This window comes from Pristis pectinata, chromosome 4 (assembly GCF_009764475.1).
Source record: "Pristis pectinata isolate sPriPec2 chromosome 4, sPriPec2.1.pri, whole genome shotgun sequence".
Lineage (NCBI taxonomy): Eukaryota > Metazoa > Chordata > Chondrichthyes > Rhinopristiformes > Pristidae > Pristis > Pristis pectinata.
In genome coordinates, this window is record NC_067408.1 from 15,335,408 (window position 1) to 15,351,611 (window position 16,204).

At 40.0% G+C, this 16,204-nt stretch overlaps 1 protein-coding gene across 1 annotated transcript in view; it reads right to left on the reverse strand.

Moving 5' to 3' along the window:
* The window catches only part of glra1 (glycine receptor, alpha 1), a 68,769-nt gene that overhangs the window by 14,902 nt on the left and 37,663 nt on the right, over positions 1-16,204 (reverse strand). The window contains exons 4-7 of the mRNA XM_052014070.1: positions 9,081-9,304; positions 3,221-3,303; positions 2,872-3,009; positions 724-938 (exon numbers count right to left, since the gene is read on the reverse strand). Of these exons, the coding sequence (XP_051870030.1) occupies positions 724-938; positions 2,872-3,009; positions 3,221-3,303; positions 9,081-9,304 (660 nt within the window). The remainder of the gene's footprint in view (positions 1-723; positions 939-2,871; positions 3,010-3,220; positions 3,304-9,080; positions 9,305-16,204) is intronic.

Here is a 16,204-nt window from a genome sequence, read left to right on the forward strand (position 1 = left end):
TGCGTGCAAAGGTGAGACGTGGGTGTGAGGCTTGTAGTAGCAGTAGGTACATAAGGATACTGTAGAACTCCACCTATAAATGCTGTGATGGAGATTTTTCATAGAGAAAGGCTGGTGTTTGACAAAGTGACAAATCATGTAGTAGGTTGCACAGAGAAATCAGCTCTTCCACCAAGATCCAATAAAGCATCTGAAATCCTTGGAGCCTGTGTTCTCTACCACATTGTAAAATTCTTCATTGTGTACCTGATCAGCTTCACTTCCACAGGGGTAGGTAGCACTTGGTCCAGATGCAACAGACCTTCATCTGGGCCTGTCCAGCCAAACAGTGAGGTAGCCGTTGTTGCCACCAAAGTCAATGAAATGAACAGAAAGCACCAAGTTATTGTGCTTGCTGCACGGTAATTAGTAGTTTGTGTTATATGCACATCTTGCTCCCAATGCCCTCTTTCAGGGGCTCATGACTTCAGTTTCCATAACCTTTTTTTAACAGCCTCACATTGTAAAGTTTTGTTAGATTCTTTCTGAAGTTCTTGTTAATTTATAGAAATATCTTTATGACTTAGGACGCTATCATTTACCCGCAGCATTGTTACACAAAACACCAAATTACATGAAAAGAATTCTTGATTATGCTGCTCCTTTGACCTCTTAAGTATTTTTGATGCTGCTATGCAAGACTGGTATCCCTCCCTTAGCTTTTGATATCAGCCAATCTGTTACCTTCGGTAGCGATGCTCGGGATCCTGAGCTCTGTGTAGTCATGGTAAGCACTGTAGTAATTCCCAAACCAACACGTGCTGGAGCCGCATCCATGTTAATCCAGAAGGAGACCCAGGAGAGGATAACAATGAGGAGACTAGGGATATACATCTGGATTAAGTAGTAACCCATCTGTCTCTCCAGGTGGAAACGTGCCTCTATACAAGTAAATTTCCCTGGAGTGGGACAGAAAAGTTACAGTGCTGTTATTTAGATTAGTTAAGATATTATAATATCTGTTATGTCTCCAAAACAAAATCTACACCTTTTCAAGGAACATTCATTGTATTCCACAGAAGCAGTCTCCACAGGCAAGGGGAGGTCAATAGCCAGTGGACACTTCTTCAAGCTAATTGGCAAATGGAGCAAAAGGGAAAGTGAAGGTGAATTTATTTAGGTTGCTGTGTGATCTGGAATTCAGTGTCCAAAAGGGTAGCGGAAGCAGATTCAAAAAGGGAACTGTGCAGACATGAGAAATAATAAGGTTTGCTGGGCACCGGGGAAGGAGCAGGGAAATAGCACAGATGTTTTGAGGGGCCAGTATGAGCAGCTTTAATTGGCTTTTCAAGGGATAATCTCCTGACTTTGTTTTCCTTGCCCATCAGCAGCACATCTCCAAGAAGCTGTACTTATTCCAAATCTTTGATGAACAACAATGGACAGTTGCCTACCCAAACTTGAAACAATTATTTCCAACAGCCAAAGCCCGTACCGATAGCAAGAAGGAAAACAAACTCTTTAAGTCAACACGGTCCATTATTCACTTCCCTGTAATCTTGCATGTGGATTATTATGGCTAAGCGCAGTATACTGTTCACTTATTTATTACAGAGTGCTGTTTTCACCCTCTAAAGATGTCATTTATCTGCTTTTAACTGATTGGTTTAGTTTAACAATGCCTTATCCAGTATGATTCAGAATGCAGTCAAAGTGTCAGCTTCATTTGACAGAGACAAAGTGTCCTACCATGATTATAAACCAGATTTTCACCATTGAGGCTAAGTATTCATGATTATTATACATACTCATGATAGTGCAAAAACATGGATTGTTCATCTTTAAATGATACACTCTGCATTCTATGAACAACTAGCTAGAAACAAGAGGAAAACTGAATATCAATTTAAAAGAATCATGCAATTATTATTCCTGACAACCATAACATCACCATCCGATACTGTCCTTGCTCTTTTGGCTGTGACAGATCAAGAGAGATACTTTGTGAGGTTGGAACTCTCGAAGTGTTGCTGTACTGATAGTGAATGTGGCACTGGAGTTGCAGATATGACACTCTACCCCTGATTTGTTGATGTATTTTCACCAGTAAAAATGTCTCCATGTCAGAAGTGAAGATTGTGAAATTGTCCCTTGGTCTTAAAACTCAGTATGCTATTCTTTCATTTTCCTATCTTGAGAGATTTATAAGAGTTTCAATACCCTTAAAGGAAAAGACTTCAAAAAAAACATGCAAGATGACAAGACTGAGGTTTGTTAAAAGTGTGTACATATAAAGACCAAGTATTATAAATATCATATCTATTTCATCTCCAAAGAAATCACTTCAATACATACAGCAAATGCAGATGAGATATGCTGAATACCACATAATTAACATCATCTGAGAAACTTTGACATTTGATTAGCAAATTCCAGAACAAATGGGGATTTTGGAGATCTAAACAACACGTAGCAAGCAGATAAACTCTCAATCAACAGAAGTACCAAAATAGAGAATAATATAATGGCTAGAAAATGTTCCACTCAAACATTGTAGAATTATAATTATGGTTAAATACCTGACCTGTTTTTAAACTGCATGTCTCATGGGTAAGTTACAATGGTGCAATGGGAGAACAATCAGTGAGGTATAAAAATACAGATAACAACAGAGAATGGCATCAACACATTAATTTGAAAAAGTAAACCTTATTGAACACACAAGGGTAAATGTTTTCTTGTTGTGAAGGCAACTTTAAACAAACTTTTTATGTACACTGTGGTGCCTTGTACAAGTATGACAGTGACGATGAAACTATTTGCAACACTGTACTGTGAGAAAATGACTTGCACCAGCATCACAATGACTATGGAACTAATTACAACACTGACCTGTGTTGTAGTGCTTTGTGCAGTATCTTAGGTCCTTTTCCTCTTGAAGAATAAACTGTGGCAAAGTTAGTCCATCAGCTACCTGCACAGCAGCAGATTCATCCCATTCAAATATCAGATCATTCATAGTGTATCCAACTGAAAAACAGAAAAAGAGCAGAATAACCAACTAAGACTTCAAATGGAGTAGACAATTGACCATTGTGATACTGGACTCCAAGGGATTTTGTCAAATGCAAATGTATCAAGATGATAAACTTAATTTTCATTTGACATTAAGACTATAGGAGGTTGATAATACTCAAATGATTAATATCAAGCAAGCATGACAAAATAAATAGATACTCACAGCTTTCAAGTTGCATTATACATGTTTGCACATCCATTGGAAAATTCTTTAAATCCATAGGACAAGCAAGGCTCAGAGTTAACCTGAAAAGAAGCACAAAATAATTTAGCATTGTTTACAAAATTCAAATGAAATGCCTAAGCTCTATTTGATTGGAACAATAAAATCTGAAACAAATCTTCACCATCAAATTCACTGAACCAAAGACAATAGCACAATAGTCAATTGCCTACTTCATTTTAAGTGCTTGAGGCCAGCAAACACTACACATGACACTAAGTTTATTGTGGCTGGTGCTTCCAGTTACAATACTTACTTAGAGAATACTGTTGAGCCAATAATATTGAACAGTAAAATATGAGTTAGTCATAATAAAAGTACTCATCTTTCTCAATTAAAACATCACATGGCAATTTGGTTCATGATTGGTTGGGGCTTGACCTGATGAATTGAAATGATTGGCATGGTGCTGTCAGTGTAATAATTCCACTATCTCTCAGTACTAATTATGATTAGCTCAGGCCATTTACTTGGAGCACTGCCCCCATGACAACTGCCTTCAACACCTCCACACATTAATGAATTATTTTCTTTAATCAACTAATAATTTTCCACCGTATCGATCCTTTTTCTACCAATTCCTGTGATCACCACTGCAAAAATTACAGCAATTAACAGCCCACTGTAATAAATCATCTCTCTATTCCACACTGTAATCCCACAGTTAAGAAAGATTAGTGGGTCTCATTTCTTGTCCTGCCAGTGTTCTAATAAAATAAATTCCCTGATGATCATTGCAATGACTCAACTACTATTGGCTTCCGTCATGCTCTCTCGCTGGGGTGCAAAGCTTTTGCTCTGACACATTTAGAAACACAATGTGACAGTTACTACCTACATTTACACTTGGCTTACACCATTCAATATTCAGTTGGATGGCTCACTCCCCTGATATTTGTAAGGAAAATAAGAAAATTATGAATTTTCCCAGGAAGTAGCTAGACAATATCATTTATCTGTCTATCACCAGTAGAGCTAATCAAATTGTAGCATGAATATCAAGAGTATTTGACATTCTCAAAACAATTTACACTAAACCTTATGTCTATCATCAGTGAAACCATGTAATGTTAGAACATAGAACAGTACAGCACAGGAACAGGTCTTCACCTACCATGTCTGTGCCAACCATGATGCCAGTCTAAATTAATCCCATCTGCCTGCATGTGGTCCATATCCATCTATTCACTGCCTGTTTCTGTGCCTGCTTCCACCACCTCCCCTGGCCACGTGTTCCAGGCACCTACCACTCTCTGTGTGTAAAAACATGCCCTGCAAATCTCCTTTAAACTTTTCCACTCTCACCTTAAACATATGCCCTCTAACATTTGTCATCTCCACTGTGGTGCTACAGATTCTGACTGCCTACCCTATCTATGCCTCTCATAATTTTATGTAATTCTATCACGTTGCCCCTCAGCTTCTGACACTCCGAGAAAACAATCCATGTTTGTCGAACCTCTCCTTATAGCTAATACTCTCCAATCCAGGCAACATCCTGGTGAACCTCTTCTGCACCCTCTCCAATATCTCCACATCCTTCCAATAGTGTGGTGACCAGAACTGCACATAATACTCCAAATGTGGCCTAACCATAGTATTATACAGCGAAAACATGACTTCTTAACTCTTATACTCAATGACGAAGGCAAGCATGGCCTTCTTTACCACCTATTCACTTGTGTTGCCACTTTCAGGGAGCTATGGACTTACACCCCAAGATTCCTCAATGTTCCTAAGAGTCCTGCCATTTACTGTATACTTTCCTCTTGCATTTCACCTCCTAAAATGTATCACTTCACACTTTTCCAGGCTAAACTATTTGAACAGGATTCAAATGTAAAGCTGCATGATCTGGAGCGTATTGAACTCACAGGTTGGACAGATGAAGGGGAAGTTTTGAGCTGAATGACCAATAGAGGGTGCATTTATAGAATGCAAAGCAGGAGACCATCCTTAGGTTACATGCAGATACTTATTCTCCCTGTACTTATGTATGAAGAAACATTGTGCACATCACTTACCCACACTTGCCATCCTTGCCTGCGGCCTTACAACACTGGACCTCATGACCTTTGGGTGTGGGACTAGGGGCCTAACTGGTCTGGGGACCATAGAAGTAAGGATGGGATACCCTCGGATTAGAGACCCAGGAATATGGCAGGTGTTGTTTGATTGTCTAGGCCCAAGTACAGATCCTGGCCCATCTCCAGCTCCAGGCTCAGTGTATCATACTGCTCTTGGTAAATTGGTAAATTAGTTTACTGTTGCCACATGTACAGTGAAAATCTTGTCTTGCATACTGTTCATACAGATCAATTCATTACAACGGTGTATTGAGGTAGTTCAAGGTAAAACAATAACAGAATGCAGGATAAAGTGTTACGGTTACAGGGAAAACGCAGGCAATCAGGTGCAAGGTCATATCGAGGCAGATTGTGAGGTCTAGAGTCCATCTTATCGTACTAGGGGACCACTCAATAGCCTTATAACAGCGGGACAGAAGCTGTCCTTGAGCCTAGTGGTACATGCTTTCAGGCTTTTGTATCTTCTGCCAATGGGAGGGGAGAGGAGAGAGAATGTCAGGGGTGGGTGGGACCTTTAATTATTTTGGCAGCTTCACCGAGGCAGCGAGAAGTGTAGACAGAGTCCATGGAGGGGAGGCTGGTTTCCATGATGTGCTAAGTTGTGTCCACAACTCTCTGCAGTATCTTGTGGTCGCGGGCAGGGCAGTTGCCATGCCAAGCCGTGATGTATCCGTATAGGCTGCTTTCTATGGTGCATCGATAAAAACTGGTGAGGGTCAAAATGGACATGCCAAATTTTTTTAGCCTCTTGGGGAAGTAGAGGTGCTGGTGAGCTTTCTTGCCATGGTGTCTACATGGTTGGACCAGGACAGGCTATTGATGATGTTCACTCCTAGGAACTTGAAGCTCTCAACCCTCTCAACCTCAGCACTGCTGATGTAAAGAGCAGCATGTGCACCGTTCCCCTTCCTGAAGTCAATGACCAGCTCTTTTGTTTTGCTGACATTGAGGGAAAGGTTGTTGTCATGACACCATGTTACTGAGCTCTCTATCTCCTTTCTGTACTCAGTTTCATCGTTATTTGAGAGACAGCCCACTCCGATCGTATCATCTGCAAACTTGTAGATGGAGTTAGAGCATAATCTGGCCACACAGTCATGGGTGTATAGGGACTAGAATAGGGGGTTGAGGATGCAGTTTTGTGGGACCCCAGTGTTGAGGATAATTGTGCCAGAGGTGTTGCTGCCTATCTTTACTGATTGCAGTCTGTTGGTCAGGAAGTCAAGGATCCAGTTGCAGAGGGGGGTGTTGAGTCCCAGGTCGAGGAGTTGGGAGATGAGTTTGCTTGAAATTGTAGTATTGAAGGCAGAGCTGTAGACAATAAACAATAGCCTAACGTAGGTGCCTTTACTGTCCAGATGCTCCAGAGATGAGTGCAGGGCCAGGGAGGTGGCGTCTGCTGTAGACCTGTTTCAGCAATAGGTGAATTTGACTGCAACAAGGTTTGCTGGAAGGCTGGATTTAATGCGTGCCATGACCAGCCTCTCAAAACACTTCAAGATGGTGGATGACAGAGCCACCGGGCTTTAGTCATTAAGGCTCTGGTGTGTCACCATAAAGGGATAGAGTACTGGAACTGGGGAAACAGTACTAGTGGGTGCAGGACAGCCACAGTAAAAGATCAGGGTACAGTACTAGCAGGCATGGATATGGCAAGGTGGAAAGGAGCACAGGAGATTTGGTGAGTGTACCTGTAAGGGAACAGTGAGTGCAGCAGGGAGAGGTTTAATAGTGAAGATTAGAAGGGAAAATAAGAATCCATGCTTTGGACTACAACTCATTTCTCAGCAGATGATTTGTGGCTGGGCACAATCTTTATTTGTGAATATTTTTGGTGGACAGGTAGAACATGCCCCCAAGGATAAGATCAATCGCAGAAGCTCCATCTCAAGCTAATTTGGACTATAGTACAGAAACAGACTCTTGTTCACCATGAACTCAGCCATGAACACAGTAACTACTTTGCATGGATAATTTTAAATGAGACATGTCAACTTTGGGAATGAGATAATAATTGGGACATAAATGCAACAATATAGTTAGAGAGGATTCTTGCTGTCAACAAGGAATAATAAACTGAGAGCTATGACTTACCACCTGAGGCAAGTTGGTCCAGAGCCAATCAATTGAAGTGGTCTGGTTGGAACCAATAAATTTTCCAAAAAGACCACCAGGTAATGTGAAACCTATCATTTTTTTCCCTGACACATATGGGGTCTGTACTGGCAGGAATGATTAAAGTATAAATAATCACTCCTGTAGTCTAAAATCAGTTGAGTGGTGATTCACCCCATCTGACACATCAGCACAAACTTATTCTTCTGAAAGGGTTACATTACATTGAAAACAGAAGGCAAGACTAAGCAAAAATACAACTCGATAAAAATCAGTCACGATCTTATTGAATGGTCTTCTCCAGCTTTTGTTTTTTATATATATACCAGCCCAACTTATCTGGGAATGTGTTACCTCAATTTCAGTTACTTACTAATATTTATTTATTATAATTAATTAATATTGTTATTGATTGCCTATTTATTCAATAAAGTTACAGCCAGTATTTTGCAGGTAATTCATTTTAAAATCTAACAATGTGTATGGAGAGTACAAAGGGTGAGTCCAGACAGCAGATCCAGACAAGTACAATTCACCACAATAAATCTCCAGCCAGTTATACAGAGCTAATTTTCTTTTGTATCACTTCCAGTAAGGGAAACATCTGCAACTCTGTTGGAGATCAGCGTCTCTTTTTGAGATGTAAAGTGTTTCTTAACAGTTTCGCTTCTCAATTTTTTAAGGGATAAAAGCTTTATTTATTTACAGTTCATAACTTCTCACATTGAATTTATATCTTGGTCTTAAAAATCTACATGGGATACCACTTCACCCAGTTCAGTTTAAAGTGTTCCCATATGGTGTGTTGGCCCAGGCAACATGTTGAAAATTAATCATGAATGCTTTTAGCATTAGGGAAGGATCTGCACATTTGCCTGTACTCACTAATTGGCCCAAACAGAGCTATGTAGAGCCAACAAGAGTGCAACAGCAGAGATTAACTACTGTTACTAAGAATAGAATAGACAGATCATTAGGTAAAGTGAAAGTGCAGCATCCAATGTAAATTGGATTTGTAGAATGGCCATTGCTTCGGTTCAAAGAGCATCTTTACAATACAGCATTCTCAAATACAAATAGCAGTAACAATGTCCATCGTGGTTAGTGATAATGATCAAACATGAGGCAGATGTATCTCAGTAAAAACTGATGTAACACTTACCCAACAGCCACAGTTAGTCAGTCCTTTATTCCTGGTCCTCAAGTACCTGCTTCTTAATCAATGTTGTATATGTAGTTCTAGGCTAATGTGATATGAGAACTAAACACAAATATTGTTGTATATATAATTCATTACTGTGTAGCTGTCAAATTCCCTCATACTCTACAAGTTCCTGTTCTGATTCATTCATACATTGAAAAGCAAAAAACTGTTGAAGGTCAATGTTAACTCTGTCTCTCTTATAACAGATGCTGCCTGACCAGCTGAGTATTTCCAGCAATTTCTGCTTTTATTTCATACATACACAGTTTGTTTGGTATTACTTGCTTACAATCTGCTTATGCTGTGTTCTACTTTATGGCAGATAGTTCATGGTTACCAGTCATCTCATAGCCTGTGCATTGCCCTCACCCAGTTCCACATGACTGCCACTTACCTGATACTGTAGAGGACGTTACCATTTTTAAAAATTCGCAGCAGTTTGTTGTCTGTTGTAATTTCATGAAAATGAGCACCTTTTTCATTAGCAAAGAACAAATCTGGTTTCCAAATAGAATCCAACATGGATGGATCCAGATCTAATGAGTCATCAGGAAACTCGCTGTAGGCCAGTCGTGGATCATTCCATTGCTGTCGTAGGAAAATATTTAACCGGTAATCCTACAAAGGGAAAAGAAAACCTGTTTAGGTTGGGCTCAGAGTAATGTGAGAGTGAGAGTTCATCATCTATCTCAGTGAAAACCTGATTAAAGGAAACAACCACATTACACCATCATTGCTTTTATCACCATGACTTTAGTTTCCCTTCAGCTTGCTTTCTCTGTATACCCAGACGGGAGCTAATTATTATTATTACTGCAGAGGGAATATAATGCTTTAACTGCAAGAAAACAAGATATTATTAATGTATTCAATGATATTGTAATAGTCATTTCAGGAGGTCTCTTCAATTTAATAAAAGGGAATGTGTAGGACCTGGTATAACCATTCCAAGGACTGATTTGAAGGGATGTCAAAAATATCATGTGGGAGATGGGTTAAATAGCTTGTTGGAGGTACAGAAAAGGTGGATCCAGGAGGAAGAAAATTGAAATGCATATGGCCTGAGTATATTTGCATAAATGAAGCACACGGATTAGATGGAACATGGTTTGAAGATATGGTACTGTAGGTGGAAGTTGTGAAAATGACACACACTGCATTGAAAAGATATCATCAGAACATATGAAGCAATAGCTTGAAGTTAACAGGCGGGAAGCTTTGAATGACATCAGGAGGAAATGATATTTCTACAGAACATTGGGAGAGTAAAAGCAGACAAGATAAGAGTGCCATGATAGATGGCATTCCCAGAGGGGAATAATAGACATTTGTGACCACGAGGAACATTAGAGGCCATTTAATATGGGCTTGATTATCAAACACCAGTGGCTGTTCCAGTCATGGTTAAACCCTATGTCTTCCTATAATATGGATCTTCAGAATCTTGGAAACCATCTCTACCTCCTCACAAAGAGTTAGCACAATGTGTCTTCGCTTCTTGCTGGCTCCATATTTAAGCATTGAATGGTAAAGAAGTGTAAGGCATCTCCATCATAGATAAGCCTGTTGAATGCAGACACCAATGATATGTAAATATATGTACTTGAAACACTGAATTTTATTCTTGGATGGATGTGAGTTTTGGAAATGCTACAGAAATCATTTTTATGTAGCAGAATTTGAGCTCAGTAAAGGTGATGGAAGCTGAATTATACTGGATCTGAGTGATGCTAGGTATGAAGAATGATTATGAAAGATGCAATACTTTACCTTATATTGCCCCCAACATCAGCATGTCCTGGACACATGATGGGTCAGGGTAAATCTGGGACTTACTTATCTTGGAGCAACATTATGGCAACAATTCTCTTCAGAACTTCTAGTCACAGCCAGTATGAATTGACTGAATATTTCTCTTGGTCAGTGAGTCAGTAATTAGAAGAGGTATATACAAAATATATAATATTTATACAGAAGGTGGACTGGACATCAGGTGCTGAATGAAATCATCAATGGGAGCAGAAAATATATATACTTTTTTACAAGAAAGGTTGATGTGGATAACATCAATAATTGGGCAGGCACGGTAGTGTAGTGGTTAGCGTAATGCTATTACAGCATCAGCGATCCGGGTTCAATTCCGGCCACTGTCTGTAAGGAGTTTGTACATTCTCCCTGTGTCTGCGTGGGTTTCCTCTGGGTGCTCCGGTTTCCTCCCACATTCCAAAGACGTATGGGTTAGGAAGTTGTGGAAGTGCTATGTTGGCACTGGAAGTGTGGTGACACTTGTGGGCTGCCCCCAGAACACTCTACGCAAAGATGCATTTCACTGTGTATTTTGAGGTACATGTGACTAATAAAGAAATCTTAATCTTAAACTTTGAAACAGACACATTTGAAAAAAGTGTGGGAAAAGTCAGATAAAATTGATAGCAGTGTTCAGTAGATTTGGGCAAACAGGACATATGGTACCTTCTGACTGTGATGTAGAATAGATGCCATCCAGGAAATTGAGATGGAATATACTTCAGGAAAACAGACACTTATCTCAACCAGTCTGTGCTGGTGGTTATACTTCACAGGTCTTCTCTTATTTCACTTAATTTATTTTAGCTTTTCAATACTTTTATTCTTTCTCTCACGTTTTCATCCACTCATCATGAAGAAGAGCGCCAGCACCTCCACTTTCTTCAAAGCTTAAGGAGATTTGGCATGTCAGCAAATATTCTACCAAACTTCTACAGATGCACTGTTGAAAGTATCCTGGCAGGTTGCATCATGGTCTGGTATGGCAATTCCAATGCACAGGAACACAAGAGGCTGCAGAGAGTAGTGGACACAGCGCAGTCCATCATGGGCACAGTCCTCCCCACAATTGACAGCATCCACAGGAGGTGCTGCCTCAAGAAGGCGGCGTCTATCATCCAGGTCATGCCCTCTTCTCGCTGCTACTGTTGGGCAGGAGGTACAAAACCTTGAAGTCCCACATCACCAGGTTCAGGAACAGCTACTTTCCTACAACCATAGGGTTCTTGAACCAACCTGCACAACCCTAATCCTACCTCAGCAAAGGAACATTATGGACCACCTCTAGCAGTACCATGGATTTATCTCTGGTTGTGTTTTTTTTTGCACTTGAATCTTGTTTTGCAAAGTCTTTTTCTTCACTGTCTTATATAATTTATGTATATTGTACTGCTTCCGCAAAACAACAAATTTCACGGCATATAAGTCAGTGATAATAAACCTGAATCTGATTTATGAATAATTTATGTTCTGTGTGTTGTCTGAATCTATGTGCCTGTGATGCTTCTACTAGCAAGTTTTTTATTGTATCTGTACTTCACTGTAATTGTGCATATGACAATAAACTTGACTTAACTTTCCTTTAAAAAGCATCTGAGTTATTTGCCTGATCACTGATTTATTTGCCAGACCACAGAATTCCTTATTCTAACCGGTTCCTGTTTGGATATTTTGATAACTCTTTTGGAGTCATAAGAGACTGCAGATGCTGGAATCTGGAACAACAAACAATCTGTTGGAGGAACTCAGTGGGGTGGGCAGTATCTTCAGGAGGTAAGGAATTGTCAACACTTCAGGTCAAAACCCTGCATCAGGGCCTGCTGATTTCCTCTAGCAGATTGTTTGTTTGTTTGTTGTTGTTGATAACTCTTTTGTTCTTTTGTGTTGATGGTCCATAGTTTTAAAATTATATGAGGAAGACCAAAGCTGACTTGGGTGCAGTTGTGCCTAAAAGGCAGAGCAACAAGGGGAAGACTGCTGTGAGAACCCACTTAGGCATAAAGAAAATCCTCTGTTGACAACAAACTGGCCTGAAAGGAACAAAGTTTTTTGAGTTGAGTTCAATGTCTGTTCATTACCACATGGTGTCTAGAACAGAGGAAGAATTTCTATGTCCATATTGTTCAATTGAAATAGCTGGCTCGAAATGAAGACAAAGCAGAAGAAATAAACATGGTGATTAGGTTTTAAACTTTGAATAATCCATATCCCAGTTTCTAATTAGAAGATATTAGCACTATTCACTACTCAATGGTTCAGTTTAATGCAAATTCACCATATTGGATGATCATCTAATCCAGAAATATAATAGTTTTTAAGTTCTCATTTACCCTTAGTACAGAATGTATTAATTAAAAATTAATTCAATCTTTTATTTTTAACTACACTGTCAATTTCTGAGCAACTTTAATTAATGATGTATTATTGAAGTCTGGCATATCGGTATTTATGTGGCACACAGCACATTGCTGTTAAGGTGTTTAATCACTCTTTAGCCACAAGAGTTAGAGATAGCTACCCATGAATAAATAAAATTATGGCCCAGAAATTCTTACTCACAATACCAGAAAAAACAGCCAAACAGCTGAAAATAGAAATAACCTAAAACAAAACTTGATTGGTTTCTGGGCCCCTAAGTGTCTGGCAGAACATTCATCCCTTGACTTTTACTGGTGTAAAATTCCAAAACTTACATCAGCAATAGTGCAATCCCCAATTTTCATCCACAGTGTGATTTTCTACCTCACTGCTCTGAAAAACAGCTCTTGTTTACTTATAAATTAGCTTGAATTAACCCTGCTTCCTATGAAACTGCTATTTAGCAGCCTTATTCTCCAGCTGCATTCTTTGCAAAACTTTCCAGCACTTTTCTACCTCTCTGCCTTCTCGACACATTGATTACAATCAAGACTGAGCGTTTTATGCATCTTCAACTTTTCTGCACTCAATCCTCGGATGGGGATTTGTCTACACATGGGTGGCCTAGTGGCACAGCTGGTAGATCTGTTACCTCACAAATCCAGTAACCTGGGTTCAGTACCGTTCTCTTGTGCTATCTGTGTAGAGTGTGCACATTCTCTCTGTGACTGCATGGGTTTTCTATGGGTGCCCCAGTTTCCTTCCACATTTCAAAGATGTAAAGGTTGGTACATTTATTCACCACTGTAAATTGCCCCAGTACGTGGTAGAATCTGGAGAGTTTATGGGATCGTGGAGAGAATAAAAGGGGATTAATGTAGAATTGGTGCAAATGAGTGCTTGAAGTTGTCATGGATTTGATGGGAAGAAAGGCCTCTTTCTGTGCCGTGTGATTCTCTGACTCGAATACATTTCTTCTATTAAACTTTTTTAAAACTCTTCTCCAGCACGGTAACAGGCCCTTCTGGTCTAATGAGGCCATGCCACCCAATTACACCCATGTTAACCTACTAACCTGTACGTCTTTGGAATGTGGGAGGAAACCTGAGCACCCGGAGGAAACCCACGCAGACACAGGGAGAACATACAAATAGCATAGCAAGTATAAGTTAGCCATGTGGGTAACGTGGAAGATGGGAGAGAAGTTTTCAGTCACAGAGAGTTGACAAGAACTCATGCTCAGAACCAGATCCTCTTTGGACAGATCTCAATGAGGACATTCTTCACTGAGATCTCTGAACTCCTGCAACCAAGTACAGCCTTATACATGTGCCAAGGTTGCTCTTCCTCTGGATCCTACATCACAGGCAGTCTCAGTTTCAAAACCTCAGGATTGTTTCAGGCTACTGCCACTGCTACTGGCAAGCGCGGTAGTGTAGCGGTTAGCATTATGCTTTACAGCGCCAGCGACACGGGTTCAATTCCGGCCACTGTCTGTAAGGAGTTTGTACAATCTCCCCGTGTCTGCGTGGGTTTCCTCCGGGTGCTCCGGTTTCCTCCCACATTCCAAAGATGCATGGGTTAGGAAGTTGTGGGCATGCTATGTTGGCGCCGGAAGCGTGGCAACACTTGCGGGCTGCCCCCAGAACACTCTACACAAAAAATGCATTTCACTGTGTGTTCCGATGTACATGTGACTAATAAAGATATCTTATCTTATCTAAATCTCTTCCATGTATCAGAATTTGTTGCTCATAACTGCATTAGGGAGGTCACTCAAACATCATACTAACACAATATCTACCTCTCCTTTTTCACAGGAGTGGACAGAGTATGACTAGGAACTTGATGCTTCCCCACAGACTGAATTAGTATTACTCCTTCAGAGATCTCCAAGGAACCCTTTTATTAGGAACACCTGGCAGGACCTCTGTGTCCACCTTGCACACAGAACACGTTTCCTTCAGATTCTGCTCTCCACCAGCTGGTCCAGATTCCTGTCAGTTCTTGGGAGCATTCTCAAGAGTCATTATTGTAACATCTCTGTCATTATTGTAACATCTGTTCTTGAAACAACAACACTCCCAAGAAGACATGATCCTACGAGGGTTGGATGTTAAATTCATAGCTGTGAGGCTGAGTGTTGGTGGCTATGGGACCTTACAATACGTTAAAGCAATAGTGCATGGTGAAGCTAACAGTGTAACACAGGAAACCTGACAATGCTATCTGTGAACCTCACAACTGAATACTGGGATCTTTATGGGACTTTTCAAAACAACAGTAGGATGACACACAATACTAATGCCATTAAAAAGAAGTGGAGAAATTTCTAGGTCTATGGATTCAAGTTCCATTGGAGCAGAATTAATTAGGTTGATATTTCAGTGTAGTACTGAAGGAGGCTGCAATAAAACAGGAAATGCTGGAAACAGTTCTGACAAAATGTTTCAGACCTGGAACATTAACTCTGTTTCTCTTCTCACGGATGCTACCTGACCTGCTGAGTGTTTCTAGCATTTTCATTTTGTTTTTGTGTTGTTCTGATTTTCATCAACTGTTAATGTTATATAATGTAACATTACATATAATATAACATTACATGTAATATAACATTAATATAACATGTAATATAACATAATATAACATTACATGTAATATAACATATAATGTTAATCCAGCATCCTATCTGCCCTCTCAGATGGACACAAACACAATCTTATGGCACTATTATGAATAAGAGCAGTGAAGAGCAAGGTGAAGCAGCATTAGTGCTGCTGCCTCAGAACTCCAGGGACCAGGGTTTGATTCTGATCCTCAGTGACATTAGTGCAGAGTTTGCACGTTCTCTATGCGACCTCATCGGCTTCTTCCGAGAGTTCCAGTTTCCTCCCACATGCCAAAGACCTACCACTTAATGTAAACACCCTTAGTGAAGCTTAATGGTAAAAAGAATAAAAAGGTAGTTGCAAGTGTGAGAGAGGATTAATTGCAGGGAAGAAGGTAGAGGGGAATGAGACCAATAGGATTTCTCCCCTGGGAGGTAGTATGAACCTGATAAGTTGAATGGCCTCCTGTTCTGATGTAAGTATTAAATAAGAACACCTCTAGACTATCTAGTCATTATGAGATTGCTGATTGTGGGAGTTTGTTGTGGAAAAGTTGACTGCTGTGTTTCCTATATTATAACACTGACCACACCCCCAAAGTAGTGTAGTAAAGCTGTAAAGATTTTTGGGGCAATATGCGGCCATGAAAAGACTTTTATATGTGTTACAAGTAACCACGCTTATTGATGTTACCAGTGCAGATAGTAACAGCAAAACATGACCTACTAATAATTTCTAGAAACAC